This window comes from Chiloscyllium plagiosum, chromosome 1 (assembly GCF_004010195.1).
Source record: "Chiloscyllium plagiosum isolate BGI_BamShark_2017 chromosome 1, ASM401019v2, whole genome shotgun sequence".
NCBI classification, from domain to species: domain Eukaryota; kingdom Metazoa; phylum Chordata; class Chondrichthyes; order Orectolobiformes; family Hemiscylliidae; genus Chiloscyllium; species Chiloscyllium plagiosum.
The window spans coordinates 153,741,529-153,767,963 of NC_057710.1; the positions used below are offsets into that span (position 1 = coordinate 153,741,529).

The 26,435-nt window shown below is 42.3% G+C and overlaps 1 protein-coding gene across 3 annotated transcripts in view; it reads right to left on the reverse strand.

Annotated features, from left to right (window-relative positions):
* sh3d19 (SH3 domain containing 19) overlaps window positions 1-26,435 on the reverse strand; it is a 144,195-nt gene that overhangs the window by 72,104 nt on the left and 45,656 nt on the right. For 2 of the 3 annotated variants that reach the window (XM_043699663.1, XM_043699654.1), the window contains exons 1-2: window positions 17,386-17,558; window positions 14,303-14,348 (exon numbers count right to left, since the gene is read on the reverse strand). In XM_043699663.1, coding sequence (XP_043555598.1) covers window positions 14,303-14,348; window positions 17,386-17,539 — 200 coding nt within the window. In that variant the 5' untranslated portion in view covers window positions 17,540-17,558. Of the gene's footprint in view, window positions 1-14,302; window positions 14,349-17,385; window positions 17,559-26,435 lie in introns of those variants that run through there. The other variant, XM_043699673.1, reaches the window with a different exon arrangement.

Sequence of the window (26,435 nt, forward strand, 5' to 3'; positions counted from 1 at the left end):
CCAACTCCTGTACTCAATACTCTGACCAATAAAGGAAAGCATACCAAACGCCGCCTTCACTATCCTATCTACCTGAAACTCCACTTTCATGGAGCTATGAACCTGCACTCCAAGGTCTCTTTGTTCAGCAACACTCCCTAGGAGCTTACCATTAAATGTATAAGTCCTGCTAATGAAGCCAAATAGTCAGCCACCTGCCATTTGAATATAAATAGTCTTTGCCCAAGGAAAGGAACCCAAGTACAAAATAAAAACATACATCAGAGCGTGTTAAAACCTGAATTGCCTATTATAATTATATAGATGTGAAATACGTTCAGGCAGGTTCGAACCATGAAAAATTAATGGATTGGGTGCTAGGCTACAGAACATATTCACTTTCGTTAAAACCGCCAAATATCAATGTTCATTAGAAACAGCAAGGTTCAGAGTACAGCATTTCCATGCTGTCTGTACAATGTCCAACTTACCTAATATGAAAAGCATGTGACACAGCTGCTTCAGTATAGGGTGGGGACGTTTTAGAAAGGAACCAACCGCTGACAATGGAAATACGTGTCTACTTTGTTTAAAAGAAAAATTACCTAGTCATCCTGACTGCTCTAAACATGCCTTGAAACGGTTTGTGTTCCCAACATGTTTAAACAGAAATATGGTGCTGGTGTACTGAAAATGGGGGCAGCTGCTTTTCCTTTCTCCTTACCAATTTCCCCCCATTTCTCCAGAAGGCACCAACTGGTTTTCAGGCTATGGTTCAGGAAGCAGCAGGCACCACCAGCATCTTCGTCATGTGACCATTATTAATGCATGCTCCCTGCCATACTGTCAGCAAACTAACTGCCCTTGGGGAGGATTGCATCATTGTGTTCTGTCCCACACAAATAGTAGAAGTCACCATATAGCGGTCAGTTGCAGACATCCAATTGCCTACAAAAATTAAAGATACAGACAGTGGTGGAAATCCTTAGTAGCTCAGTGTAAAACTGTATGCTAGCTCTGCCAGTATATTGTAAATAATATTAAACCATTTCATTCACTGTCACCAATCCTTTGTGCTTGTATTAGTTGAGATATCAATACCTAAGGTAGAAGATGGGTTCTGTGTTAGTTAAACTGTAAAAGTTCTTTGCACGTTACTTAGCAATCAACTATATTACATAAAGTGACTGAGACACATATCAAGCCCAAATTAGGATCAAGTACACTTCACTTGGTTAGCTACACACTGTAATGTTAAGAACAATCACTGAAGTACCTGACTCCCTCTTGTGATCACATGCAAAACGCATAAGCCACACACACACACAAGTGTGGTTAGCTCTTCCCAGAATAGGTCATTTATATCCTGAGGAGTGCATCTTCTCCTGCAATGTCCATTATACTTTTCAGGTATTGCCTTTTGCAACAAGCCAGGCAGCCTCTGGGAAGGGAGGAGGTTGATACTGTTTCATTTGGACATGTCAGAGATGAACAGCTTACAGGAGAGTGGAAACAGGTAAAACGGTGTGGAGGGAGGATTAAAAAGAAATGGTCTGTGGTAGGATGGAGTCCAGGAGATGACTATATGACAAAAATTATGGTTGTGCAAGACAAAAGAAAGAAATCAACTGAACAAAATATGTAATGGAGACCCAATGGATATCACAAAAGAAATGCTATTTTCAGAACACTGGAAGAGGATAGAATATTTGTTTGGTGGTGGGATCATTTGAGGTGAAAGACGTGGATGATCCATTAAAATATGCATACAGCAAGACAAGAGAAATTTCTGCACCTCAGGGTCCTTGATCCTGAGCAAGGCCAGCCCTCAGCCACTTAAATGGCTGACTGGTGGGCTTTCCCCAAAGGAGGCAAAATCAGGCTTTTGCAGTCTGAACAGCTGGAGGATGCAACCTTGTTGCTTATGTTAAATTTTGGACACACTGTGCAAACAGTACACATTTCCAATTCTCACCAGGATGGAGTGAGGATCACCTAACGAATAAACGGAAGTAAACTGGACCCAAGATGTTGTCCCGAGTAACTTGCAGGGATGAACTGGATTACAACGTTGTCTTCCTCTGCATAAACCCATGTACAATGCCTCTGATCCCCAATCTTTCAACTGTACTTGGGTATCCTAGTCAGACTCCTGAATGCTGTCTTGATGTCAAGGTCAGTGACTGTCATCACCTCTTTTATCTATGTTTGAACAAGGCAATTTTGAGCACTTAAACCATGGTTACTAATCCAGACTGAGCATTTTGACTAAATGCCTCTTGAAATAACACTCACGTCACTTTGCTGACAATTGAGTGGTAGCTGACAGGAATAGTAATTGGTCAGATGAAGTTTGCTTTGCTGTTCATGCAAATTAAAATTCCAGACAATTTTTCACATTGTGAGATGGATGCAAATGTTGTTCCTTTACTGGAACATGTTTGAGGTATGGCTAATTTTGAAGCTTCCAGTACTTTAGGAGTATACTCTTTCAATACTCTAAATAGTTGTGTTTGGGAAACTTAGCTTTTGCCACGTTCAGTCCACTCAACTGTTTCGCGATCTCACATGAAGTGAATCAACTGGCCGGTGATCGGCATCTGAGATGATGGACACCACAGGATGAGGTCAAGGGAGGTCATTCACTCCACTTTCTGGATGAAGGTAGTGTTTGGTCTTGTCTTCTCCACCAGGCTGTGCCATTATTAAAGTTGTCGATATTCATGGAATTCCCTCCTCCCATTAATTGCTTACATTCCCACGACCATTTGTGGCTGAAAGTGGTCAGATTGCAAGATTTTGCCTGATAACAGATTTTGTGGCACATCACAATGTCAGTAATATACTACTCTTTGTCCAGCATGTACTTCAGCAGCTTCATCAGTCTGTCATCTCATTCTCAGGTACACTCAGCTCTTCATGATGTGGTATTCTACACTTCTCATTGAATCAAAGTCTGGGAGTGAGCAATATGAATGGTGGTGAGCTTTCAGATTCTGGCTGAATACCATTCATGTTTTTGAAATCCAGTTTTATCTCCAGGATATGTTCGAAATCGGTTTCTTTTAGTGGGATAGGACAACATAACATGGCCACATTTGAAGCACTGTGTACAATACTAGTTGTCATACTTACAGAAAGATGCTAATACACTGGAAGCAATTCAGAGGTTTACTAGACTAATACCTGGAATGAGCAGATTGTCTTATGAGGAAAGATTAAACATGCTAGGCCTGTATTGTCTAGAGTTTAGAAAACTCAGAAGTGACATATAAAGATCCTAAGGGGACTTGACCAGGTAATATGTTAAAACAATGTTTCCTCTTGTGAGAGAATCTAGGACTAGAGGGTCAGAGTTTAAAAATAAGGGGACACCATTTAAAGCAGAGACGAGGAAACATCTTTAATCTTTGGAATACCGTTCCTCAAAAAGGCAGTAGATGCAGAATCTTCAAATACTTTTAAGGCACAGTAGATAGATTCTCAATTACCAAGGGCATGAAAGATTACCAGGGAGTTGCAGGAATGTAGAGTTGAATTTAAAATCAGATGGGCCATGATCTTATTGAATGGTATGGTAGTCCTGAATGGCGAAGTGGCCTATTCCTTGCTTGTACTTTTCTATGACCGCGTTCTGTGTTATGGAGACAGGAGCGGATTCTCAAGGTTTGTGCAGTGCTAGCTTCTACATAGACTCAGAGGTATACAGCACAGAAACAGACCCTTTGGTCCAACTCATCCGTGCTGGCCCAGGTATCCTAACCCAATCTAGTCCCATTTGCCAGCACTTGGCCCATATCCCTCTAAACCCTTCCTATTCATATACCCATCCAGATGCCTTTTAAATGTTGTAATTGTACCAGCCTCCACCACTTCCACTGACAGCTCATTCCGTACACGCACCACCCTCTGCATGAAAATGTTGCCTCTTAGGCTCCTTTCCCATCTTACCCTAAATCTATGCCCTCTAGTTCTGGACTCACCCACCCCAGAGAAAAGGCCTTGTCTATTTACCCATCCATGCCCCTCAGGATAGGTCACCCCTCAGCCTCTGCAAGTCAGAGAAAGCGGTCCCAGCCTATTTAGCCTCTCTCTATAGCTCGAATCCTCCAACCCTGGCAACTTGCTTGTAAATCTTTTCTGAACCCTCTCAAGTTTCACAACATCCTTCCTATAGGAGGGAGACTAGAATTGCACAAAATATTGCAAAAGTGGCCTAATCAATGTCCTGTACAACCACAACATGACCTCCCAACTCCTGTACTGAATGCAATGACCAATAAAGGCCAGTATACCAACATCTTCTTCACTATCCTATCTACTTGCGACTCCACTTTCAAGGAGCTATGAACTAAGGTCTCTTTGTTCAGCAATGCTCCCTAGGACCTTACCATTAAGTGTATAAGTCCTGCCCTGATTTGCCTTTCCAAAATATGTTACGTGATAGACAAGTGCATGTGTGCCATGTAGATTGATGACAACGCAGTCAAATAGCTGATTCTATTGCACTGGTCTCCTACTGCCTGTTGTAAGCCAGTCTGACAACTGTATCATCAAAATTGGACAACTTCACACAAACCACAATGCAACCTGCATACTGGCTAAACCAGTCAATTTATTTGAAACCAAACATTCCTGGCAGCATTTGCACTGTTGCAAATCAATGATGCAAATAGAAGTTCACCGTTTCCAACCACAAACTTTGTTCACCACCAATGGCACAGTCTTTAATAGGGATTTTAAAACAGGCATTGACTCAGGCATCAGAACACAAAGTAACCAAACTGAGCAATGACTAACTGCTGAGTAAACGTCTCCTCCTTTTCCATTTTGGCGATCTTTTGGAAAAGCCACATAACTCGGAATATTTGGTTCCAAACCTTGAACACTCTACAATCCATTTTGATTTTGACTGTTAGACCAAACTGATTAAATTCTTCCAGTGCTATTAACTATTCTATCATATAACAAATATTTCAAACACTAAAATCTAAGGTCTTGGTTATAACATTTTTCTGCTTTTCCCTTCACTAATACCCAATTAGTTAAGCTTTCTGTTCTTTTCAGACACTTTATTTTGATTTTTACCTCAACCACTTTGCACCACAGCTTCAACATTTTGTTTCCTGTTTTCTGAATCCTGCAAGTTCCTCTGCATCGATTTAAGGCTGCCTTTATTGTCCTCATTCTTCAGTTAATCAGGAGAATGCTCCCTGTCAGACTAACACTAAAAGGTGCAATATGAATTAGATGGGGACATGGGTTAGACAAGGTAAGTCCAATATATGTGTTAGAACAGCTTTCTTCTGCCCTGAATTCCTACTGTTATGACATTGGTAGAAATTGATAACCTATTTTTGTATGTAGAAATTTATGTATCAAATAAATTTAATAAAAATATTTAGTAAAAGAATTAAGCTCCTAAAACAATTAAGCCATATTGTTCACTGTTTACAACAAAGGATTACAGCACAAACATCAAAAAACGTGAATATGAATAACTACTCACTATTTTATCAGGTTGCTTAAAGATATTAAAAGCAGAATGAATACAGTCAACATCGTCTAAACTGAACTGCCAACTCAAATTTTCTTCTAAATCTATCTGACCTAGACCCACAAAAAGACTTAATTCAAACGATCATCAAACATCAAAAGATTAACCACTTGTGCCAAGATTTAATATTCCTTGCATTAAGTGTGGAGGGAATGGGCATCTTCAGAGGTGACTGACACCCTGCCCCACCAACACGATATCTTGCCGGATCCAGCTCCAAGATGCTGATCGGAGAGCTTCTTGATGAATCAACAACTTTGAAACTCAATAAAAGCAAATTACTGCGGATGCTGGAATCTGAAACCAAAAGAGAAAATGCTGGAAAATCTCAGCAGGTCTGGCAGCATCTGTAAGGAGAGAAAAGAGCTGACATTTCGAGTCTAACTGACGGGTCAGCTCTTTTCTCTCCTTACAGATGCTGCCAGACCTGCTGAGATTTTCCAGCATTTTCTCTTTTGGACTTTGAAACTCAAGTCCTGCTTTGCTTGCAGCTTCTGGACCCTGACATCATCACTGAAGGCCCAGGTCTTTGAGTCTCATGTTGAGAGAGTTGTGAGACCTGGGTCAGGAGGCTTGCCAGAGGCTGGGCCAAGTGTAGGTCCCAAAAGCTGTAGGAACTGGTTATTCAGCCCGCCAAGTCTCTCGCACCTTCAATGGGATAATGGCTGATGTGCTAATCTTCAATACCACTTTCCTGCCTTTTCCCCATAACTCTTGGTTCCCTTACTGATTAAAAACCTCCCTATGTCTCTCGTCCACAAATATCCAATAGGCAGATTGCCCTGTGTCCCATTCGGGAAATCAGGTATTTTTCTGCCTACTCGGAACGAGGTAGTCAGATCAATGATGAGTTGAGGTCCTCAAGCTGCTGCCAATTGATCATTTATGGGCTTCAATTGGTGTGATGGCTTCTTTCCCACTCCTTAACTGCTGTGGTGGTGAGAAGGCAGCTGGTGTCTCTCCAAGGCCAGCTCATTGACTATTTGCCCTTCTCACACCTTTTTTGTCACCTCCAGGTGATGGCCTGTTGTGCCTAGGCTTAGTCTAAGTCCTCTTGAAAACCATGTACAATGGTTGCAATTCCTTGGGTCTTCCACTTTAATTCCAGCAAGTATTGCTCTTCATATCTTCTCCAACTGTCCCACGGATAGAGACCTCCCTGGCTTCACTCGCTTCTTAAACATAGCCACCTGGATCAGGATTTTCCTGGTTCTGTTGTTCTTTAGCTCCAGAACCTTGCCTCTAGAAACTAGCTTTCTCTCTCGCTGTCACCAAGACTCTTTCAGTCAAGGGTTTTAAGCCCTTTTAGCCAGTACACAGATTTTTCAACTGAATTCTGCCTGGGAAAGTTATTCTCTGCAGCCAACTTGTTCCAAACTCAACTGCTTAAAAATCGAACCTTGCACAGGAATCTACTTTGCTCATAATTAACTCCTTGTTCAACCTTTGCTTTACTATTGTTGATCTCCAGGCAGCTTGGTCACATGATCAGTTACTGGAAGCCTTTCCTCCCCACTCACCCCACCCAAAAATCTTCCCCAGAAAACTTGTTCCTAAAGGCACCATCACCCTTCTCATAAAATATAGATTGTTTCCCCCAAAAACACAGATCCCTGAAAGTTGCCACCCAGGTTGATAGTGATGTTAAGAAGGCACACAGTGTGTTCGGTTTCATTGATGGAGGGATTGAGTTCCGGAGCTGTGATGTCATGCTGCAACTGTACAAAACGCTACCGCGGCCGCACTTGGAATACTGTGTACAGGCTAACCTGGAAAAGTCTGTACCCTGGTTAATACAAAAGATTAATTTATTTGGCATGTTCTTGGGCTATAAAATTAATTTTACAAACTCGGAAGCCATGCCCATGGGGGATTGGCGGGAATGCCTGACCTGGAGGATGGAACACAACTTCCTTTTTGGTGGACGCAAAAAGTAATTACCTTTACTTGGGTATTCCTATTACTCCTGCTTTCCACCAGCTGTACAGAGCTAACTGTGTGCTGCTGTTTGAAAGGATAAAACAAGATCTTCAGCGTTGGAAGGGGTTGTCAATATCATGGTTGGGCCGAATAGTCCTGATTAAAATGAATGTTCTTCCTCGGCTATGATACCCCACAAGAATGTTCCTATTGTTGTTGCCAGGACAAGAGCAGCAGAGGCTCAATAGCGGGCTTGGATCCTTCATTTGGTGTCATAGGCAGTCTCTTATTAAATTCACCAAGTTGCAACTCCCACAGGGCATGGGGAGGTAGATCTCCCAGACTTTAAACAATACCAAGTAAGCGCCTAATTGTCCAATGTGAACAACTGGGTGTGGAAGGATCAGAGGTCGATATAGCTTGACATCGAGGGCTCTCAGGCAAGGTGCACCCTCCTTAATTTGCTGTTTGTGATTAGGATGAAATCTGTTACTGAGCATTGTAGAAGCCAGATTATTATAAACACGATCAGAGCATGGAGGATGATGCAACAGGACGAGGACAACCTGCATAAGACCTGACCATTCACCCCCTTCGTTGGAGCCCCAGGATTCAGACCAGGACCAATGGATTCTGGCTTTAAAGCATGGGAGGTCAAGGGCATCTCCTATCTGGGAGACCTATTTGAGGGAGAGGTCCTGATGTCATTTGACCAGCTGAGTCACAAATATGGGCTACCTCGTAGGGACCTCTTTCGTTATTTTCAGATTAGGGATGATATACAGAGATGGACCACGCTTTTAGCTCAGCCCTACACCCTGACATGGAGAGAAGTGTGCTTCGGAGTGCGGGCAATCTCTCGGTCAGTACTCTATATCATTTACAGAGAGGGGGCACCTTGGAAGGTATGGAAAGATTCTACGGAGCCTGGTGTCGGGAACTAAGGGCAGAAATTTCGTCTGAAGCATGGGAGGACATATGGGTGGACGTGAAAAAGATCTCGATATGCAATAAAGCACAGGCTATACAATTGAAGATTCTCCACAGAGTCCATGTGGCCCCGGAGCGATTAGCAAAATTCAAGAAAGGAATATCTCCGGAGTGCCCCAAATGTAAAATAAGCACCGGCACTCTTATGCATTGTCTGTGGGCATGCCATAAGATCCGTAGGTACTGGGGTGTCATAGTGAGTGAATGAGGTGAAGGAGATCCTGGAAACTGAGGTTAAGGCGGATCTGGTATCCCTTCGTTTGGGACGGCCGAATCTGCCTTCACTCGATGAGCAGTGGAAGAGATTATTCAACATTCTCACGTATTGTGCAAGGAAGAACATTTTAATGAGCTGGACCTCCAATAACCCCCCAGGTCTCATGGGATGGTGTGGATTAGTGATGGAGCACGTTCCTCTAATTTTCTTCCAAATGTGGTGCACCGGAAAATGGAACTATTCTATAAGATGTGGCAGCCCTTTTTAAGTTACATAGACACGGACCTGTCAGCCATATTGACCAGGGCCTGTATATAGCCGTGAAGGCCAGATTTGGCAGTTCGTGGGCCTGGAGTGGGGGTGGGGGGAGGAAGGAAGCTTGAACAAATACGGGTATAATAACTGATGCTCCCATGGATGGGAGCCTGGGTGTGGGGGTGTCGGGAAGTGTAATTTAATTTAAGTTGATTTTCTCTAATTTGACCTAATCTAAATTAAGTTAGGTTAGTCTAGTATAATTTAAGCTGATTTAAACTAATTTGCTAAGTTCAATTATTTATTGAATTGTAAAGTGGAAAGATTGTTCCATATCTTTGCAATAGTTTTGGTTTGTTTTGTAGAGTAGTAAGTAGTTTATTGTTTATGTTTTTGTAACATCAGACTGTTATACACCTTTTATAATTTTGTAAAAAGTAAAAACCTTTTTCAATAAAAAATTAGGATACAATAGGGTCGGAAAATTCAAATAAAGGTGGTTATCTTCTTTCGCTTTCTCACTTCCAGGGAATTTTATCCTCGAGAACAGTTCTCCAGCTGGTGGGGTTAGTGGGAGGGTAAACAAGGGGACTCTGATGCTTTATCCCAGATGTCCACAGTGTTTAGGATGGCTCAGGCCCTGAAAAGGAATGCAGTTTTGTATTACCCCCCTCAACTCGTTATGTTAGGGAGAGAACAAATGTGAATTACTCCTCAAATTTCTAATCTTTCCATCTATTTATACAAGTACAAGAGACACACAACAAAATGACTAATTTTATTTTGTTATAAACGTAGAGCAATTATGTGGTTCAGATACGCATAATTTCCATCAGCAAAAAAAAAATTCTCATTTCAAGTGAAATGTCTTTATTTTTGGCTTTGTGCTTCATGAATCATTGTTTGCATGTTTGAAACTTCTGTTACACACAGAAAAACCGACCTGAGTATTAATTCAAGACTTATCTGTTGGCCACTTTCCAAGAACTAGTGACACTTGACTTTCTGCATAAAGCTTTCTATTGTGTATTTTAAATGCAAATAGTGAACACACTTTTGAGAAAGGAAACAGAGCGCAAAGTACAAAACTCTCAAACGGCTTAGTATATCAATATGTTAGATGGAAATGTGTTGCTGGAAAAGCGCAGCAGGTCAGGCAGCATCTAGGGAACAGGAGAATCGACGTTTCGGGCATTAGCCTTTCTTCAGGCTGAAGAAGGGCTAATGCCCGAAACGTCGATTCTCCTGTTCCCTAGATGCTGCCTGACCTGCTGCGCTTTTCCAGCAACACATTTCCATCTCTGATCTCCAGCATCTGCAGACCTCACTTTCTCCTCAAATATATCAATATGTTAGGTAATGGCGCACGCAGTTGTATGGGTCAGTAAGGTCTACATTCAACCTTTGGTCAATTTGGAAAATGATGCAATCACACTAACACTTCAAAGTTGGTGCAACATTGATGGCAACAGAAGGATGTGAGATTGAAGAGACTTTGTTGGACTGTCAATTATATGCTTTCAATGTGCTGTTAAGCTTTATTTTCACTGTTGTCACAACTGAACATAATGCAAGTGAATTTCCTCTCCTAGTTATTGTCACGTACTGCTGAGCTTCAGTAACCCAGCCCAGTATCTTTTTTTAAGTGATGCATTGGCTAACAGAAACTGTAGTTCAGTTTTTGTTTGCATCCTTTACTACTGTCACAGGGGTGGCATTTGAGGATGGAGTTCTGGAAGAGGTAGGTATGGATTTGAGAGGTGACGACACGTTCAAACACTTGGAGAGGAAAGGGAGGTAGGAGTTGTTTGCATGGGCAAGGTTAGAATCCCTACAGTGTGGAAACAGGCCCAAGTTGAGGGGGAAGGTAGCTGAGAATGTGATAGGGATAAAGGTGATAGGTCAGAAAGGAGGGTGGAGTGGATAGATGGGGAAGGTGATGGACAGGTCAAGAGGGCGGTGTCGAGTGGAGGCTTGGGACTGGGATAATGTGGGGGGAGGGGAAATGAGGAAACTGGTGAAATCCACATTAATCCTGTGTGGTTTCCGGGTCCCAAGACAGAATATGAGGCGTTCTTCATCCAGACGTCAGGTGGTAAGGGTTTGGCGATGGAGGAGGCCGAGGACCTGCATGTCCTTGGTGGAGTTGGAGTGTTCGGCCATGGGGCGGTGGGATTGGGGGCTGCAGGTGTCCCAGAGATGTTCTCTGAAACGATCCGCAAGTTGGCGTCCTGTCTCTCCAGTGTAGAGGAGACCATATCGGGTGCAAAGGATACAGTAGATGACATTGGTGGAGGTGCAGGTAAATTTCTGTCGGATGGGGAAGGATCCTTTGGGGCCTTGGATGGAGGTGAGGGGAGTGGTGTGGGTGCAGGTTTTGCACTTCTTGCATTGACAGGGGAAGGTGCTGAGAGTGGGGTGTAGGCTGGTGGGGAGTGTAGGCCTGACGAGGGAGTCGTAGAGGGAATGGTCTCTCTGGATCTCTGGAACGCTGATGGGGATGGGGAGGGAAAAATATATCTGGTGGTGGGGTCCGTTTCTCGGTGGCAGAAGTGGTGGAGGATGATGCGTTGTACGCGGAGGTTGGTGGGAAGGTGAGGACCATATTCTGTTGGGAGGGATGGGGCTCAAGGGCAGTGGTGCGGGAAGTGGAGGAGATGTGTTGGAGGGCATTGTCGACCACGTGGGAAGGGAAATTGTGACCTGGGAAGTAAGAGGCCATTTGGGAATTTCTAAGGTGGAACTGGTCATCCTGGGAAGAAATGCGGTGGAGGCAGAGGAATTGGGAATGAGGGATGACATTTTTACAGGAGGTAGGGCGGGAGAAAGTGTAGTCTAGGTAGCTACAGCAGTCGGTGGGCTTGTAGTAGATGTCCGTAGTGTGTCGGTCGTTGGAGATGGAGATGGAGATGGAGAGGTCCAGGAAGTGGAGGCAGGTGTCTGGGATGGTCCAGGTGAATTTGAGGTCAGGGTGAAAAGGTGTTGGTGAAGTTGATGAACTGATCAACCACCTCGTCAACCTCAGTGAAGGAAATAACTGAAGATTGACTTCAGACCTCCCTTCTCAAATTTAATTAATCCTGCAAACTCTGTTAAAAAGAATCGTGAAGAAAACAAAATCACAACATGAGTTCATTATCAACTTAAAGCTCAGATAACGGACATTCATGCTTGTGTGTGAGATTTTTACGCATTTTCCTAAAATAAAGGCTCCAGAGAGCATGGAAAGAATAAGAGCAGCTGGGTCTATAGGGCACCTTCCACAGACACAGGACAGCTCAACGCGCCGTTCAGCCAATGAAGGATTTCTGAAGTGGAGTCACTGTAGAAACGTACAAAAACCTGCGAGCTCACTTGGGCAACAAACTTCTCAAACAGTAATGTGATAACGATCAAATAATCCGTTTTTGTAATGCTGACTGCCAGATAAATATAAACACTTTCATACATACAAATCTACGATTGATCCTATGATTCTATTAAGACAGATGGCTTGACTCGGATATTATCATGGAAAATAAACAGACAGGCAACAAAACTCTCAAGGTCAAAGCCCAGATTTCAAGGATGGGTTAAATTGTCTTTAAAATGTGTCTGTGTGGAGTTTGCACATTCTCCCCATGTCTATGTGAGTTTCCTCCAGGTGCTCCGGTTTCCTCCCACAGCTCACAGATGTACAAGCTTGGTGGATTGGCCATAGTGAAATGTCCATAGTGTCGAGGGATGTGCAGATTAAGTGGATTAGCCATTGGAAAGGGTAGGGGGGTGGGGACTGGGTGGGGTGCTGTTTGGTGGGTCGCTGTGGACTTAAATGGGTCAAATGGCCTGCATCCATATTGTAGGGATTCTGAGATGATTCCACGATTCAAATCAAAGAGACCAAGGAAACCAATAAGGACAGAAATGCATCTATTAAAATTATGAGTGCAAAGTTAGCACTCAATACACATACAGAAAGGTTTCAGTAGAAAAAGGTTAAATGTTAAGTGAAATGTTGTTACTATGTAGACACATACTACAAATACAGTCCAAGTAGCATAACGAAATATCATGTTTCACAAAGTGACACAGCAAAGTGAGCACAGCTTCTGAATGGCAATTCAGCTACTAAAAGGTGGAAATGAAATGATCCAACTCAAAATAGAATGGATCAGGATTCCAATGATTAGAAGAATCTGCATGATAAATAATCAGTCTTCCAGCTAGTTCAGTAACACCCTGCTCTACCTTGTCATTCCATTTTCAAAAGGAGGAAAATTTGCTCACTTGAGCCTAAGGATAGTCTGGGTTGGTTTGAGAGAGTCACTATTTGCCAGATTCAAAAGCTAATTAGGGCAAGGGATTAATGCTGGAACTCCATGCTGTTGACGTAAATTTATTGAAAATCTTATTTATTTATGCATCCACGTTACAAAAAACAAATTGAAATTAAATTGCTTTCATTTTCAATATAGTCTCTGGCTCACAGGTTAGAAAATTCCAGGCTCTCTCACTCAACACCGAGTAGCGGGCCTAAAATCAAGGTGGCCTAATTCAAAACACAATCTGTCGCATCCATAGTTTTAGTTCACTATCAGCCCATTATGTACATCGTTGTAATTGAATCTGGGATAAGTCTAACTGAAATAACCTTCACTACACATCTTATGTTACTTTGCAGATAAATTTACAGTATATACATTAAATATGTCAGAGGACAGGATGCCTAAATTAACCTTTTATTATATGATTAATGAATAATAATTCAAAAAGAGTCGAAGTCAGTAAATGTTATCCTTCAACTAGTTCCTGCATCCCGACAAGGCACAATCTAACACTCTCAGTTATCTCACTGCTTGCTCTGTTCAATACATGCCAAGTCATATAGTCATAGTCACACAGCCACACAGCATGGAAACGGACCCTTCCGTCCAACCAAAGCATGCCAAACATAGCCCCAAAAACTAAACTAGTCCCACCTGCCTGCTCCTGGCCCATATCCCTCCAAATCTTTCCTGTTCATGTACATATCCAAATGTCTTTTGAATGCAGTAATTGCTACATCCACCACTTCCTCAGGAAGCTCATTCCACCAGCGATCCACTCTGTAGTAAAGCTCTCTCCTCTCACCTTAAAAATATGTGTCCCTAAGACTTGAAATCCCCAATCCTTAAAAAAAAGACAACTACCATTAACTCTATCTATTCTTCGCATCGTTTTATAATAATCTATCAGGTCGCCTCTCAACCTCCTACACTCCAGTGAAAAATGTCCCAGCTTATCCAGCCTCTCTCTATAACTCAAACCTTCCATACCCAGCAATGCAGAAATTAAGGAAATCATAACATATTTCACACATCTACACAACTATTTCAAAATAATCACTTTTAAATAAAAACACTTACCTTGAGCTGCGGGATGGTTGGTCTGGTTTATTTCTATTTGAACGATCTGTAAACCACAAAAAAAGAAGAAAAGGGTAATTTTGAATTCATGGAGTTTATACTTTTCAAATCAAACAGATCACAGTGCAACTAATGGTATTCACACTTTCACACCAATAACACTTACATTCCAGGCAATATGTTTACCCTGATAGAAGTTATGGACAGTCAAAAATAAGAACTATATTGAAAGGGTTTCTTTAGTTAGGATTTGGATTTGCCATGAGGTGGTTCCTAAAATTGTTAGGATAATTGTTGATTATTCTTTTCATTGCAGACTGCCTTGTTTCATGAGGTACAGTCAAATTGGAAAAGTGCAATCAATTTTGTGAGAATCAGGATGGTAGACGTAGTTTATATGGATATCAGTCAGGCCTTTGATAAGGTGCTACATGGTAGGCTGCTCTGGAAGGTTAGATCACTTGGAATGGAGGAGGAGCTGGCAAATTAGATTAAAAAAAAACTGGCCTGATGATAGGAAGCACAGGGTAATAGTGGAAGGGTGCTGGTCAGACTGGAGGCCTGTGACTACCGGAGTACCTCAGGGATCGGTGCTGGGCCCATTGCTGTTTGTAATCGATATCAATGATTTGGATGAGGATGTACAGGGCATGATTAGTAAGTTTGCTGATGACACTAAAATAGTAACATGGACAGTGAAGAAAGTTATCAGAAACCGAGGCAATGCCAAATAGAGTTTAATATAGATAAGTGTGACGTCTTGCATTTTGTCAAGTCAAATCAAGGTAAGAGCATCATGGTGAATGGTAGGGCCTTAAGGAGTGTAGTGGAATAGAGCGACCTTGGAGTTCAGGTTCACAATTCTCCGAGAATGGAGTCCCAGGTAGACAGGGCAGTGAAGAAGGCTTTTGACACACTGGCCTTCATCAGTCAGGGGACTGAGTATAGAAGTTGGGAAGTTATGTTGCAGTTATACAGGACATTGGTGAGGCCGCACTTGGTGTATTGTTTTGGTCACCTTGTTATAGGAAGGATGTTATTAAACTGGAAAGAGTGCAGAAGACACTTACAAGGATGTTGCCAGGACTCAATGGTCTGAATTATAGGGAGAGGTTGGACAAGCACAAGGACTTTTTTTTTTTAAAGCATAGAAGACTGAGGGATGACCTTATAGATCATGGAAGGCACGGATAGGATGAATGCACTCACTCAGTCTGTTTCCCAGGGTTGGAGAAATTGATGATTAGAGGGCGTTAGTTTGTGGTTAGTGGGGAAAGAATAAAAGGGAACCTGAGGGGCAACGTTTTTACACAGAGGGGGTACACATATGGAATGAGTCGAGAGTGCGGTGCTGGAAAAGCACAGCAGGTGAGGCAGCATCCGAGGAGCAGGAAAACTGAGGTTTTGGGCAAAAGCCCTTCATTGATTCTCCTGCTCCTCGGATGCTGCCTGACCTGCTGTGCTTTACCAACACCGCACTCTCGACTCTAATCTCCAGCATCTGCAGTACCCACTTTTGCATATGGAATGAGCTGCCAGCAGAAGTGCTTGAGGCGGGTACATTAACAATATTTAAAAGGCGTTTGAACAAATACATGGATAGCAAAGGATTAGAAGGATATGGGCCAAGTGCAGGGAAATGGGGTTAGTGTGGATGGATTTTGGTCAGCATGAAAAGTTTTGGCCAAAGGGCCTGCCTCCCTGCTGTAGGACTCCATGACACATTTGCCAATAATCTTCCTGATTACCCATGCTAGTACATCGAAATTGCACAATATTTATTTTGTAAATGTGGCGATGTTGAATATTTTGAGCATTGCTTGCAAACTTCCATTACATTCAACTGAAGAATCTTTCACTCTGATCTGTGAAGGGGATTTATATTCATCCCTGACAGCAGTTAATAGTTAACCAATATTAACACCCTGTCTTTGTTTATGTAGTGCTGTAATCTTGACCATGTCCACCAGAAAGCTCAAGAGAGGCTGGGCATAATGAAACAATTGGAACTTGTCTTGTTATTGGAAAGCAACCTCCAACAAAATATCTGAAGCATAAAACCCATTTCAGGGCAGAAATAATGAGGATCTTGAGAAATATTATTTTGCCAGTTGATCAAAAAAGAAATAATGATAGGTCGGCTGATTAAAGGATACAATGACCAGAATGACAGGAGTCTGTACTGACTTCCTGAAATTGTGGGAGGCTAGTAGTTAGGGAGTGATAGTTCACCTGACATGACATGAAAGCTGTCAAGACAGGCAGGGTCAAATCATCAAATATTAATCTTCTTCATGAGAAGATCGTCTGAAACCACAAAGATTTCTGCCCCGGTAGCTGGACAGCAAGGAAAATGTAATTTTAACTTGACTTGTAGTTGTTCCTGAGCATGTTTGAAAATGACTTTTTAAAGACTTCACATCAACTGCAAAGGTATCAATTGTAATTTTTCTTGATGAAGAAATAATACTGGTCCATGTGACTTGACAATTCTTGACCTTGGAAAAAGTAAATTAAGATGAAAGGCATATGGCAGAGGGTTAAGGTACAGCCTGTGAAGCTGTCAATGTTACTGCTGCTGCATTTTGCCACAGCTGACCAGATAGTGTTACAAAGTTTATTACAGGGTTCAAATAAAAGGAATCTCCGAATCATCTGTGCCGTCAGCTAAGGAGGTTCTGCAGCAATGTGCCATTTGATGACAACCATCTCTGGTGGTCTCAGACAGAATACCACTGCAGACTGCAGGACGGTTGAATTAACTGAATAAGCGAGTGAAGGGTCGTATGTACTAAAGGCAGAATTACAGAACTTTGGAACTGCACACGGTGTCACATGTCTGCTGGAATTATATTGGTGCCAGTGGTTGTGTAAAATGTTTATTTGTTATCCTGACCAATTATTGTGTAATTTTGCCTTTCATTTCAATATTTCCTCCCCACTCCGATCAGCATTCTGCAGAGACCATTCCCTCCGTGACTCCCTCATTGGGTCCACACTCCCACCAACCCACCCTCCACTCCTGGCACCTTCTCCTGTCACTGCAAGAGGTGTAAAACCTGCACCCACACGTCCCCCCTCACCTCCTCCATCGAAGGCTCCAAAGGACCCTTTCACATCCAGCAAAGATTTTCCTGCACATCCATACACGTCATCTACTGTGTCTCTTGCTCTCGATGTGGTCTCCTCTACAGTGGGGAGACTGGACGCCGACTCATGGAGCATTTTAAGGAACATCTCTGTGACACACGCACTGAACAACCCCACCATGCTGTGGCTGACCACTTCAACTCCCCCTCCTACTCTGCGAAGGACAGGCAAGTCTTGGGCCTCCTCCACTCTCTGGAGGAAGAACGCCTCATCTTCCACCTTGGGACCCTCCAACCACACGGCATCAACATCGATTTCATCAGTTTCCTCATTTCCCCATCCCCTACCTTCTCCCAGTCCCAACCCTCCAACTTGGCACCACCCTCTTGGACTTGTCCTACCTATTCATCTTCCTTCCCACCTATTCCCTCCAATCTATCACCATCATCCTCCATCTACCTATCGCCTTCCCCCCAGCCCCACCCCCACCCTCCTATTTATTTCTCAGCCCCCAACCCCCCACGCCTCTATGTTCCTGATGGAGGGCTTATGCCCGAAACATCGACTCTCTCTGCTCCTTGGATGCTGCCTGACGTGCTGTGCTTTTCCAGCACCACACTCTTTGACTTTTATTTCAAGTACCATTTGCCTGTAAATTCGAGTCCGATTTGCCTTGGTTTTGATGAAGGAGCAGCGCTCTGAAAGCTAGTGCTTCCAAATCAACCTGTTGGACTATAAACTGGTGTTGTGTGATTTTTTAACTCATTATTCTACATTTCTGCCTGACCTCGATAACCTTCCAATCCTTGCTTGTCAAAAATCCACCTACCTCTGGCTTAAAAAATATTCAAGAACCCTGCTTTCAACAGGTTTTCAGGAAGAGTGCTCCAAACACTCTTTAACCCTTCAGGAAAACAACTGGATCATCTCTATCTCAATATGAATGACCCCTTATTTTTAAACTGGGTCACTCTGTCGTGCACTTTACCAGAGGAAAAAACATTCTTTTCACATCCACCCTGTCACTACCCCTCAGCATATTAAATGGTTTCAATCAAGTTGCCTCTTACTTTTCTAAACCACATGGTATACAAGCTGACTCTGTCTGGTCAACCCTGTGGAACCACCTTCACTTTATTTAAATCCTTCTTTGAACAAGGGGACCAGAGCTGTGCACAGTTGTGGCCTCACCAATGTCCTGTGTAACTGAAACATAATCTTATATTTATACTGAATTCTCCTTGCAAGAAAAAAAATACTGTACCTGTGTACTAACATTTTACTATCATGCACTAGGACATCTAGATACCTCACACCTCAGAGCTGTGCAATTTCTCACCATTGAGATAAAACGCTTCTCTTTGCCAAAATGGACAATTTCAAATTTTCCCACGATGCACCACTTTTCCCACTCATTTCACCATCTATACATTTCTTTGTAGTCTCCTTACATCTTCCGCACTATTTACTTTTCCACCCATCTTTGAATCATCAGCAAATTTGGTAACCATACATCCAGTGTTTCATCAGAGTCATTTATATAAATAAATCGTAAAATGTTAAGGCCCCAGCCCTGGCCCGTGCGGTGCACAGCTCAACAGGTCTTGCCAACCAAAAAGTAACATTTAAACTTATTCTGTTTCCTATGGGCAAACCAATCTTCTATCCATGTCACTATGTTATCCTCTACACCTTGAGTTTATATTTTCCTCAATAATCTTTGGAATGGTATCTTAGATATCCAGGAGGCATTTGTTAGGTACAGTACTTCCAACTAGTTGCCCTTCATTGCTAGCACACGTTATTTCTTGGAAGAACTCCAATAAATTGATGAGATATGACTTTATTTTCACAAAGTTATACTGACTCTATCCAGCTACTTTGACAATTTCTAGGTGTTCTGCAATTATTTCATTGAAACTGGCTTCTTACATCTGCCCTATAGCTAACACACCTGTAGTTTCTGGCCTTCTGTCACCCTCCCTTTTTGAATAAGTGATTTATATTTGTTATCTTTCAATTTAAAGCAAGCTTCCCCGAATCCAGGAAATTTTGGAAAATTAAAACCAACACAACAATCTGGTCAGTAGCCATTTCTTTTAAGATGCTAAGATGAAATGCTAAGCCAGAAAGTTGGGGAAAATTTTAAAAACCTACAAAAGACGACCAAAAACAATAACAAGGGAGAAAATAAGCTTTGAGGGTGAACTGGCAAATAATATCGAAATGGATAATAAGCCTTTCTTTAAGTAAATAAAAAGGATAGAGGGACCAAAGCAAACATTTACTCCTGAGGGGCTGAGGCTGGGAAAATGGTAATGGGGAACCAGAAAATGGTCGACAAGTTGAATAAATACTTCGCATCACTCTTTATGGCACAGAACACTAATTCCATTCTAAAATGTTCTAAATAATCAAGGGGCAAATATGGGGGAGAAAACAAATACAATAACTATCACTAGAGAAAAAATACTAGAGGAATTAATAAGGCTAAATGTTGACAAGATCCCTGGATTGGATGGGTTACATCTGAGGATACTAAGGGAAGGAGTTACAGACATAATTGGTGCACCAGTTGTAATCTTCCAAGAATCTTTAGATTCATTGGGAAAATGTTATTGGTAATTATAAAGAAGGTAATAGCAGAACATTTAGAAACACATATTATAATCAAGCAGAGTCTCACAAACTCTTAACATTCGCCTGTACCTGTGTTTTTGTTTTTGCCATTGTTTACCTATTAGTTACTTATCTACGCTACTTAACTCAGTGATCTGCCTGTGTTGCTCGCAAGACAAAGCTTTTCATTGTGCCTCGGTACACATGACAATAAATTCAATTCAAATCAAATTCACATTGCTTCATGAAGGGGGAAATCATGCCTGATATTTATTAGAATTCTTTGGTAGATTGATATATTTGAATTTCAAAAAGGCATTTGATAAGGTAGCACACATAAGGCAAATTAATAAGAATCCACGGTGGTGGGGGTAGCATATTAGCATAGATGGAGAATTGGATAACTTATAGAAGATGAAGTGTTGGCATGAAGGTGGCATTTTCAGGATGCAACACGTAACTGGTGGAATGCCACAAGGTTCAGTCAATGCTGAGACCACACTTATTTACAATATATATTAATGACTTAGATGAGGTAAATGAATCAAGTTTGTGGGAAGGCAAATGGTGAGGATGACACAAAGAGTCGACAGAGGGATATCGTCAGGTTAAATGAGTGGGCTAACAAATTGCAGGTGGAATATAATGTGGGGAAAATACGAGATTATGTATTTTGGCAGGAAGAATAGAGGATCTGAAGATTATTTCAGTGTAACAGACTCCAGAAAGCTGCAGGACAGTACAGTCCACATACACGAATCCCAACAAGTTAGCATAAACATTCAGCAGGTAATAGGGAAGGCAAATAGAATGTTGGCTTTTATCTCAGAGGAATAGGTAAATGTGCAGTTGATGTAGTTTATACAGATTTCAGTAAGGCCCTTTGACAAGGTCCCACATGGGAAACTGATCAAGAAGATCACAGCTCATGGGATCTGGGTTAAGTTGGCAAGTCCAGACTTGGCCCAATGGCTCCCAAGCAGAGGGGGCTTGATGGAAGGCAGTTTGTGTAACTGGAAGCCAGGGCTCAGTGGCATACCATAGGGGTCAGTGCTGTGTCTCTTTTGTTTGTGATAATATATTTGAGATGCAAGTAAAGTTTGTGAATGATACAAAGGTTGGCTGGGCGGTTGACAGTGAGGAAAGAGGCCTTGGGTTACAGGAGGATATAGGTGGGTTGGTCAGATAGGCAGATCAATGGCAGATGTAAGTTAAGCCTGATAAATGGGAGGTGGTGAAAGTTGGAAGTAGCAGCAAGGCAAAGGTGTACTCAGTGAATGACAAGACACTAGGAGGCTCAGAGGAACAGAGGGATCTTCGGGGTGTTGGTCCATAGACCCCTGAAGATGACAGGGCAGGTTGTTAGGTTAGTTAAAGCAGCATATGGAACACTTGCTTTTATCAGTTGAGGCATGGGTTATAAGAGCAGGGAGGTTATGTTAGAGCTTTGCACACAACTTTGGATAGACCACAGTTAGAGTACTGTGTAGTCTGGTCACCATACAATAGGAAGAATGTGATGGAGGGGGTGCAGAGAAGGTTTACCAGGAATCTGCCTCGAATGGAGCATCTGAACTGATAAACTCTGATTATAGTCTTTGGAGCAAGGAGCTTTGAGGGGAGACCTGATAGGTTGTGAAGGGCATGAATAGAAAGCAGCTGCTCCCCTCAGTGGAAGGGTTAGTAACAAGGAGGTACAACTTTAAGGTGAAAGGCAGGAAGTTTAGAGGGGACTTGAGGAAAGAGATTTTCACCCAGAAGGTGATAGGGGTCTGGACTGTAGTGCCTGGGAAGGTAGATGGGGTGGTAACCTCACAACCCTTAAAAAGAAGTTGGTTGAGCACTTGAAGCGTTATGGACCTAAAGCTAGGCAATGGGACCAGTGCAGAATTAGCGTATGTTTAGCAGTACAGACTTCATGGATTGAAGGGACTCTTCTGTACTGTATAATTTCATGATTGTATAAGAATAGGGAAGTCTTGTTAAAACTGTGCAAGGTACTAGTTAGACCGCACCTAGAAAGCTATGAACAATTTCGGATCCTCTTATCTAAATAGAGGTATACTACATTGGAAGCAGTCCAGAGACGGTTCACTTTTGTCATAAATCACAACTTCCAGATAATTGAAAGTCAATTCGGCGAAGCAGATTGGAGTTTCAGTGCTCTTTTGATTGAGCCAATCTCATGAATCAACCTAGTCAGATGATCGCGGCAGCCATTTTAGGTCAGCTTTCAATCTTTTTAAAACAATTGTTAATCCAAGAAAATGTTAAGTATTAAAAACAAATGATGGAAATTAACCTTCATGGTTCATTTTCACTTGAATTGCAACACTATTAACATCTGAAGATAAACATTTCCTGAATTAGGACCGGAGGCAGATCCCTTCAAATGCTGACCAAATAAAACAGGAAAAAGCTACAGGTCAAATATATCAAATTGATAATATCAAATACATCATTCAGATGGCCCTTGCATATTCAACAATCTTCCAGCCTACAGATATGTTCAATTCATCCAAGCCAGTTGATTAATGTTAGCATACATGGGAACCTGTCTTTGACAAGAATACACAGGCCATGCACATAATGCATCACCAAGAACAAATATGGAGATTACTCAGCTCTCTTTCCTGGCAGCTATAAATTGCCCATCTCAGAGCAAGAATCTGAGTACATGGGCCTTATAACCCATCAGCTTGGCCGTGTCCCTTGTATGTTTCACAAGTCAGCCAAAGACAACAACTCCTGCAGGCTGTGTGTGCACTACCCTGACAGCCAGTCAGTACAGCAGCTGGGAAATACACACCAACATCAAAAACAGCAATCAGTCACATCACTTGGCAGCTTCGTTTGCAGTTAGCATGGAAGAACCAGCCTTTCAAGATTGTCTCCACAACCATCGGCAAATGGAGACACCCCACCCAATAGGATCATTTGCTGCATGTTCATCATCTCTCACAGCTGGACGGACACCAATAACGGTGCCAAAGAAGAACAGATTTGATGCTAATTGGTGTACTTTGTATTTCAGTACACTGACGTTTTTTAAAAAGTTGCCGAAAATCACTATGTTGTTCTTTCTTGTTTTTTCACAAATGGCAAACCTAACCAAGAAACAAAATCAATTTGTGCTTCCTGTCTAAATTGAATGGGCTTGTTTGTACATCTAATTCAATGTTCATTCAATGATGAATACTTGCTGTGTGCCACAAGTAGTCCCTATTAATTAAAATTCTACAAGGCTGCATCTATTAGTTTACATTGAAATAATAGAGGTTCGCTGGAACTTTTCTTAACCCACTTTTCTCTTTAATATAGCTGAAGTGGCTGATTTCAGATGAGTTCTTTTATCTGGATTTTAAGAAAGATGTTGAAATCCATGGAATTAAAGGTTGGGGAAGCTGTAAAAATAGTGGCTCATCTGCCAGCATCTGAATTAGATTCTTGCCTGAGTCTAAATCTACCCCAGTTATTCCACAAGTAACAGATAAAGTGCATTGTTATGGACTAGACCAGACCACTCAAAGCATCCTTAAGCAGGCAGCCCAGACCGTAACTTTGCAATTTGTTTAAGTATATGTACAGAGCAAATTACCCGGAGTAAGTTAGCTAGGGTGACTACCAGGTTTTGAATCAATTTTTGTCTGTTTTATGAATGAAACATGAAGAACAGAATAAAGAACCCCTACAGAACTCAGTCTGTCCAAACTAGACTTCATTATGCTGCTCCAAATATACACAATAGTCCCAAGATGCAACCCCCCCTTAAACACAGTAAAAATGAAACAAAGGCTGACAGGTCGAAGTTAGAAGGACAGAAGGAGAGAGAATCTAGCAGCCTGTTTCCACACAGCTCCACTGCTGAACTCCCTAACTAGGTCTAGACTGAACTGCTCAGCTCGGGAGCTGGCCACGCCCCCCTGCCTTATGCTGGTTACTTCTGAAAACATAAAGGCTTTGGCCTAAAGACTCATCTGTTTATGTATAACCAAAAAGGCCTTCCATCTCTATACCAAACCCAGCCGTTTCAGAGCCCGGCCTGTTTATGACCCCTCTGAAAAAAACATCAAGGACACAGTATGCTTGAGAAAAGGAACAGCTTTTAGGAAAAAGGACAAGCTTTGGGACACCTCCCCCCACCGCCCCTTAAAAAAAAGAACCATCAATATCAAAAGATGGCTTCATTTTTAAAACCTTTCAAAAACAAAACTGGTTAGTTGTCTAAAACACACATATATATGATACTAACTATACACATGCAAATACACAACCACATGCAAATTCAGGCCGTGGTACACCCGTCACCGAATGCCTCTGTATCTCATTCGAGTCTCAATGACGCATTGACAATCACATGTACATTGTCACACTGAGCAGCTGCAACAACAAACTCCATCTAAACAGACCGACATTTTTGTCTTTAAATTTCTCCACAAATGTCAATGGGTTATGATCAGTGTATGCGATTGTCTCCGATACATTGCTGGTAATATAAACACTGAAATCTTGTCATGCTAACACCAAAGTCTCTTTCTCCAGCACTGAATATTTCTGTTGATGAACATTCAATTTCCTGGGAAAATATCCGATGGGTCTTTCTATCCTCTCATCATCCTCCTGCAGGAGCACTGCACTGACACCCACATCACTGGCATCGACAGGCTTCATGTAATCCGATGTGAGTAATACTGGGGCATTGGTTAACACAATCTTTACCCTTTTGACAGTCCACTGTCCACTGAAACTTCTTGCTTTCTTTTAAACAATTCAGTGAGTGGAGCAGACACACTTGCTAAAGTTCGGCACAAACTTTCAGTAAAATCCACTCAATCCCAGCAAATGTAGAACTGCTCTTTTTGTCGACTGAGAGAAATTCCCTAATTACTTTCATTTTCGCATCCCGTGGGGCCATTGGTTCATGTCCAATAACATGGCCCAGGAAGGTGACTTGAGCTTTGGCAAATTCACACTTAGCTTGGTTTACCACCTCGCCTGCCTTCAGAAGTCAATCAAACAGGTCCAATAAATGCTGTAAATGTTCCTTCCCTGAGTGACTATAAATCACCAGGTCATCAATGGGAACAACACAATTGGGTAACCCAGCAATGACCTTATTAGTCAGTGACTGGAGTGTTTTTCATACCAAATGGCATGACTTTGAACTGATATAATCCATTTGGCGTTACAAAAGCCAAAATTGCCTTTGCTCTCTCTGACAGATACTTGCCAGTGGCCTCTGAGCAAGTCCAACTTAGAAATGTAAGTTGCTTGTCCCACTTTTTCAACACAGTCCTCCAACCGTGGAATTGGATCAGTCTTTGTCACGGCGTTGACTTTGCGATAGTCCACACATAACCATTGGGTACCATCTGGCTTTGGCACCATGACTATGGGTGAGCTCCAGTCACTGTATTATGCCATCTTGGAGCATGCGCTCTATCTCCTCCTGAACCTGTGCCAACTTTAGAGGATTATGGCTTCAAGGATGTTGTTTATACTGCTGTCATGTGCAATTAGATTAGTACTTCCCAGTTTATTTCTGCACATCTCTCCATGTGGTAGCAATAACTCTTTCAGGTCATTTTGATTTTCTTGTGGAAGGTAACTCAATAATTTATCCCAATTTTCGACAACTTCCTCACTGTCCAATTTTATTTGAGGAATGTCCAATTCAGAATCCTCTGAACTTTGTTCTTCCTTCTGTGCTATAATCATTAACACCTTCTCCTCTTGCTTTCCTTCCCCATCAAAATACCTTTTGAGCATATTCACATGACACACTCTGTGAAACTCCTTCCTGTCTGGATTCCTTAGTTCACCTCACTCAATTTCCTCTCAATTTGATAAAGTTCACTAAACGCTGCTTTTAAAGGCTCACCTGTTATTGGAAGTGACAGCAATACCTTATCCCCAGTTGCAAAATTGCAAATTTGTGACTTCTAATCAACTTCCTGTTTCACTGTATGATGTGATACTTTGAAATTTGGGCGACCGAATCAACACGGACATTTACTATAAACCGACCGACTCCCACAGCTACCTAGACTACAGCTCCTCCCACCCTGCCCCCTGTAAAAACGCCATCCCATATTCCCAATTCCTTCGTCTCCGCCGCATCTGCTCCCAGGAGGACCAGTTCCAAATCCGTACAACCCAGATGACCTCCTTCTTCAAGGACCGCAATTTCCCCTCAGACTTGGTCGACGATGCCCTCCACCGCATCTCCTCCACTTCCCGCTCCTCCGCCCTTGAGCCCCACCTCTCCAACCGCCACCAGGATAGAACCCCACTGGTCCTCACCTACCACCCCACCAACCTCCATGTACAGCGGATCATCCGCTGTCATTTCCGCCACCTCCAAACGAACCCCACCACCAGGGATATATTTCCCTCCCCTCCCCTATCAGCGTTCTGAAAAGAC